The 5,327-nt window shown below is 43.7% G+C and overlaps 1 protein-coding gene across 1 annotated transcript; it reads left to right on the forward strand.

The window, feature by feature from the left end:
* Nucleotides 1-433: 433 nt before the first annotated feature.
* Nucleotides 434-872, forward strand: LOC129006522 (nuclear nucleic acid-binding protein C1D-like). The gene has a single exon (XM_054436235.2). The coding sequence runs from the start codon at nucleotides 434-436 to the stop codon at nucleotides 857-859; it is 426 nt and encodes a 141-aa protein (XP_054292210.1). The 3' UTR covers nucleotides 860-872.
* The last annotated feature ends 4,455 nt before the right edge of the window (nucleotides 873-5,327 follow it).

Consider the following 5,327-nt stretch of genomic DNA (forward strand, 5'->3'; position numbering starts at 1 on the left):
GCTGCCTTGGCCTCCTAAAATCTTGCGATCACAGGCTGAGCTACTGCGCCCAGCCTGCGTCTTTATTTAGTTCAATTGTGTCTCCCTCTGTTTCTGCACATCACGTGAGCACCTGAGCAAACATCTCCCCATGGTCTTCGATGTGATAATGAATCTTGTCTTATTGGTGTACCTCTTTAGGCTTTGAGCCTGAGAGAATGACAAGCGTCTTACAATATTTCATTTAAAAAATAAATTTTGTGCTCTTCTAATGTTCCAGAAATTTTACTTTTGTTGAAAAAAAGGCCATAAGATGTAATTATAATAACTGGATTTCTGGGAATGTAGAGAAGTACTTTCAAAAGACTCAGTTCTAGATCCGGCACGTCATTGAAGTCTTCGTTGCCCGACCGCTTTCTAGGAGACTGGAGTTGAATGCCGTGAGTCAGCCGTGATGGCAGCTGAAGAAATTAATGAGGACTATCCAGGAGAAATTCACGATTATTTGTCAGTATTTGCGAATTCCATTGATGCTGTGGATGAGATGCTGAAGAACATGATGTCTGTTTCTAAAAATGAGTTGTTGCAGAAGTTGGACCCACTTGAACAAGCAAAAGTGGATTTGGTTTCTGCATACACATTAAATTCAATGTTTTGGGTTTATTTGGCAACCCAAGGAGTGAACCCTAAGGAACATCCAGTAAAGCAGGAATTGGAAAGAATCAGAGTATATATGAACAGAGTCAAGGAATTAACAGACAAGAAAAACGCTGGCAAGCTGGACAGAGGTGCAGCTTCAAGATTTGTAAAAAATGCCCTCTGGGAACCAAAACCGAAAAATGCATCCAAAGTTGCCCATAAAGGAAAAAGTAAAAGTTAACTTTTTGATTTTGATGTACATATATTCAAAAAGTACATCTTTTTTTCCCACAAAATAATACTGTGGCAGTGCAAGGTTTAAAAGTATTCCTTATTGAATTAATATATAAATTTACAGTAAATTTGTAAAGCTCAATACTCTCCTCTCCAAAGGTTGTTATCTTTATTGATTTGCACTATGAGGATTTTAACATTGTGATATATTTTATATTTACAATTTACCATCTCTATTGAAGAGACTCTTATTTCTTTATATAGGTCAGTCTTGCAAGTACCATTTTCTAAGCAACTGTGAAATTTAAGTGAAATATTCTTTGTAAATATTTGTACTATTTTCAATGAAATAACACACTTATACCATCCACAGACACATAAAATACTCAATAAAGGCCATTTAATGTAGCTGATTGGATGTAGCTCCAGATAGAATTAGTCGCTTCCCCAATTCACTATTTCTTCTTTTTCTTAATTATTTTGAGCTTATCAGTTGTAGCAAAAGCACACACTATTTTTCCTCTGTAGTAGTGTAGACAACTGAAATGATCTCTTGGTAGAAGTTTTAATCCAGTGATTGCTTTATTTTATTTTATTTTATTTTTTATTTTAGATTTGGAGTTTCATGTGCAGGTTAGTTACATGGATATATTTGCACATACTGCAAATCAGTTGTCCTGAGGTTTGGGCTTTTATTGATCCTGTCACTCAAAAAGTGAACCTAGTATCCTATAGATAGTTTTTCAACACTTCCCCCCTCCCTTCCTCCTTCTCTTTTGGAGTACCCAGTGTCTTTTGTTCTCATCTTTATGCCTGTGTGTACCCAGGGTTTAACTCCGAGTTACAAGGGAAAACATGCAATACTAGGTTTTCTGTTTCTGCATTAATTTTCTTAGAATAATGTTTCTTGCTGCAAAGTCTGTGATTTCATTCTTTTTATGGCTATGTAGTATTCCGTGGTGTATATGTACCACATTTTCTTTATCCAGTACACCACTGATGGACACCTAGGTTGGTTTCATGTCTTTACTCTTGTGAATAGTGCTGTGATAAGCATACAAATGCAGGTGTCTTTTTGGTGGAATGATTTATTTTCCTTTAGGCGTATATCTAGCAGTGGGATTTCTGGGTTGAATGGTGATTCTATTTTTAGTTTCCTTGTTTGTTTGTTTGCTTGCAACCGAGTTTCACTCTTGTCATCCGTGCTGGAGTGCAATGACATGATCTTGGCTCACTGCAACCTCCGCCTCCTGGGTTCAAGCAGTTCTCCTGCCTCAGCCTTTGGAGTAGCTGGGATTACAGGCGTGCACCACCATGCTCAGCTAATTTTGTATTTTTAGTAGAGATGGGATTTCTCTATGTTGGTCAGGCTGGTCTCAAACTCCTGACCTCAGGTGATCTGCCTGCCTCTCCCTACCAAAGTGCTTGGATTGCAGGGGTGAGCCACCACGCCCAGCCGGAGCAGCCTCTTTCATCACATGTATACTGGGTCCCAAGTGGAAGTGCCCCTGCCTCATCTGCAACAGTGCACTGGGGAGGGGAGATAAGAGGCAAGAGATGACACCCTCTCCATGTCCAATCCCAGGCTCTTCTGGTGACCTCTTCAATGACTAGTGCTGCGACCATGTTTCTTTTGTTCCAAAGGGGGCTTTGGTGGGCTGCACTCCCCCAACCTTGAGTGGACTGTACTGAGGGTTATGACACCGAAGGATACGCAACTCCCCAGTGACCTCTCTCTGGTCCCCTGTGCTTGCTGGAGTCAAGTGGGTTGTGGGGTATGTCTGTGGGCAGTTAGGCAATGCAGTGGCACCAGTGGTGTACAACTGTTATGGTACCTGTGACCTGGGGTTTTCAGCCCTGAAAGTGACTGTGAGGCCTGCCCAGCTCATGCTCTCCTGACCTGGTGAGTCTCCCTCTGCCATCCACACTGACAGCAGGCCCAACTGGCTAGGCTTGTTCTCAGCTGTCTGCATCCAGTTTGCTGAACTGTTTCAGGCATTCTCAGCCATGAGACCCCATGGGGGGGGGAAGCCTTGGCTATCAGACCATGCCCTTCCCGGTCCAGTTTTGCAAAGGGAGGGGCACCCAGCTCCCATGCTGGCACATGGACCCGCACAGCACTCTTCTCTGTGCAGTGCAGTGGAGGTGTGCTGTGGGTATCCTTCTGTGAGACTGGCCAGGTGGGCAGTCTTGGGAGGGGCTGGGAGGTAGTGGGAGTGAGGTGGTAGGGGGAGTGTGGTCCAGTTGCTCCTCGGTCCCATGCTCAGTGCAACATGAAGCGTCTTCGGAAATCAGTGTTTATGGTTATATTTTGCTACCACAGCACAGCTCAGTGAAGCCTTCTGGGCTTTGCTCAGGTTCAAGTTGTGCCTCTGCTTGTTCTCCAGGCGGCTCTCCCTGGAAGTCAAAATGTCTATGGGGATCGTGGGAACTCCCGTAGCTAGGATCACAGGGTTCCATGGAGGAAATGTGATGCCTGAAGTTCCTTCATCACCACCTCCTTAGATCTGGTCCAGGTCCGGGGACTAGTCCTGGCACCCAGCAACTCCGAGTAGGCTGTGAGCTTCCTCCCTCTAAAACCATGGTGTATGTGTGGCCTCTCCATTGACCCTCAGTGTTTTCTGAAGAGATGTTTGAATTGTGAAGGCTTACTCAATACTTTAGTTCCTCGTCATGGAGGAAGTACCCTCCAGTGGCTTGTAGTTGTCCATGTTGCCTCTTTTTGCTTTAAACCAATGGTGTGATGGTCATAACCCAGGTTTGACTATATATATAGTTGTTGTTGTTAGGATGTGGGCCTCTATGTTTTTATTTCCTTATTTAAAATGAGAAAAGATATCTGTATATCTGTAGGTCTTACCTTACAGTGATGTATTCTTTCTTTTTTTTTTTTTTTTTTTTTGAGATGGAGTCTTGCTCTGTCGCCCAGGCTGGAGTGCAGTGGCGTGATCTCGGCTTACTGTAAGCTCTTCCTCCCGGGTTCATGCCATTCTCCTACCTCAGCCTCCCTAGTAGCTGGTACTACAGGCGCCTGCCACCAGACCTGGCTAATTTTTTTGTATTTTTAGTTGAGATGGGATTGCACCGCATTTGCCAGGATGGTCTCTATCTCCTGACCTCGTGATCCGCCTGCCTTGGCCTCTGAAAGTGCTGGGATTAGAGGCGTGAGCCACCACGCCAGGCCATTGATATATTCTTTCTGTTCCATTTCCTTCGCCCTCTTAAGCAAAATATTTCTTTCTGAACTCATTTCTTTCTTCATATACCCTATGTATAATATATACCCTATGTATAATATGTACCCTATGTACAATATATACCTTATGTACAGTACCAGCTAAGAGCAGGTGAGTCACGATAGTGATATTCTGCTTTCATTATTTTCCTCACTTCTGCCTTCCAGGTATTCACAACTGACATAGATTTACCAAAAATTTACAGTGGCATAAGATGGGCCGCCAGCTTTCTTTTTTCTTTCTTTCTTTCTTTTTTTTTTTTTTTGAGTCGGGGTCTCTTTTGTCCAGCCTGGAGTACAGTGGTGCTACCTCGGCTCACTGCAACCTCTGCCTCCCAGGTTCAAGCGATTCTCTGCCTCAGCCTCCTGAGTAGTTGGAACTACAGGCAAGTGCCACCACACTAGGCTAATTTTTGTATTTTTAGTCGAGATGGGGTTTCATCATGTTGGCTAGGCTGGTCTCAAACTCCTGACCTCAAGTGATCTGCCCACCTCGGCCTCCCAAACTGTTGGAATTACAGGCATGAGCCACCGTGCCCAGTCCGTCTGCCATCTTTCTAGGATTTGAAAAAGTTTTGTATCACTCATGGCCTGTCTCCAGAGACAAATCTACCCATGTAAATTTTCCTATTATGTCATTTTACCAAAATAAACAATGGGATGATTGTATCCATCAGAGTATCAACCAGGAAAGAGAACTAGTATATATTTAGAGATTTGTTGCAAGGAACTGGCTTATGTGATTGTGGAGGATCACTTGAGAAAGTCTAAAGTCCATAGGAAAGGTTGGGCAAGAGCTGATCCTGTTGATCATAGGCAGAATTTGTTTTATGGAAGACTCAGTTCTGCTTTGAAGGCCTTTTTTCCAACTGATTAATTCAATAATCAGGACCACTTATTTAAAGTCAACTAGGCCAGGCGTGGTGGCTCATACCTGTAATGCCAGCATTTTGGGAGGCTGAGGCAGGCAGATCTCCTGAGGTCAGGAGTTCGAGAGCAGCCTGGCCAACATGGCAAAACCCTGTCTCTACTAAAAATACAAAAATTAGCCAGGCATGTTGGCACGTCCCTGTAATTCCAGCTACAAAGGAGGTGGAGGTTGCAGGGAGCCAAGATCATGCCACTGTGCTCCAGCATGGGCAACAGAGTGAGACTGTCCAAAGAAAAAAAAAGTCATCTGCTTTAGGTAGGTTGCTGAGGAACATGACAAAACCAGTGAATCCATGAGCATGGGCTCATT

This window comes from Pongo pygmaeus, chromosome 8 (assembly GCF_028885625.2).
Source record: "Pongo pygmaeus isolate AG05252 chromosome 8, NHGRI_mPonPyg2-v2.0_pri, whole genome shotgun sequence".
Classification (NCBI taxonomy): Eukaryota; Metazoa; Chordata; class Mammalia; order Primates; family Hominidae; genus Pongo; species Pongo pygmaeus.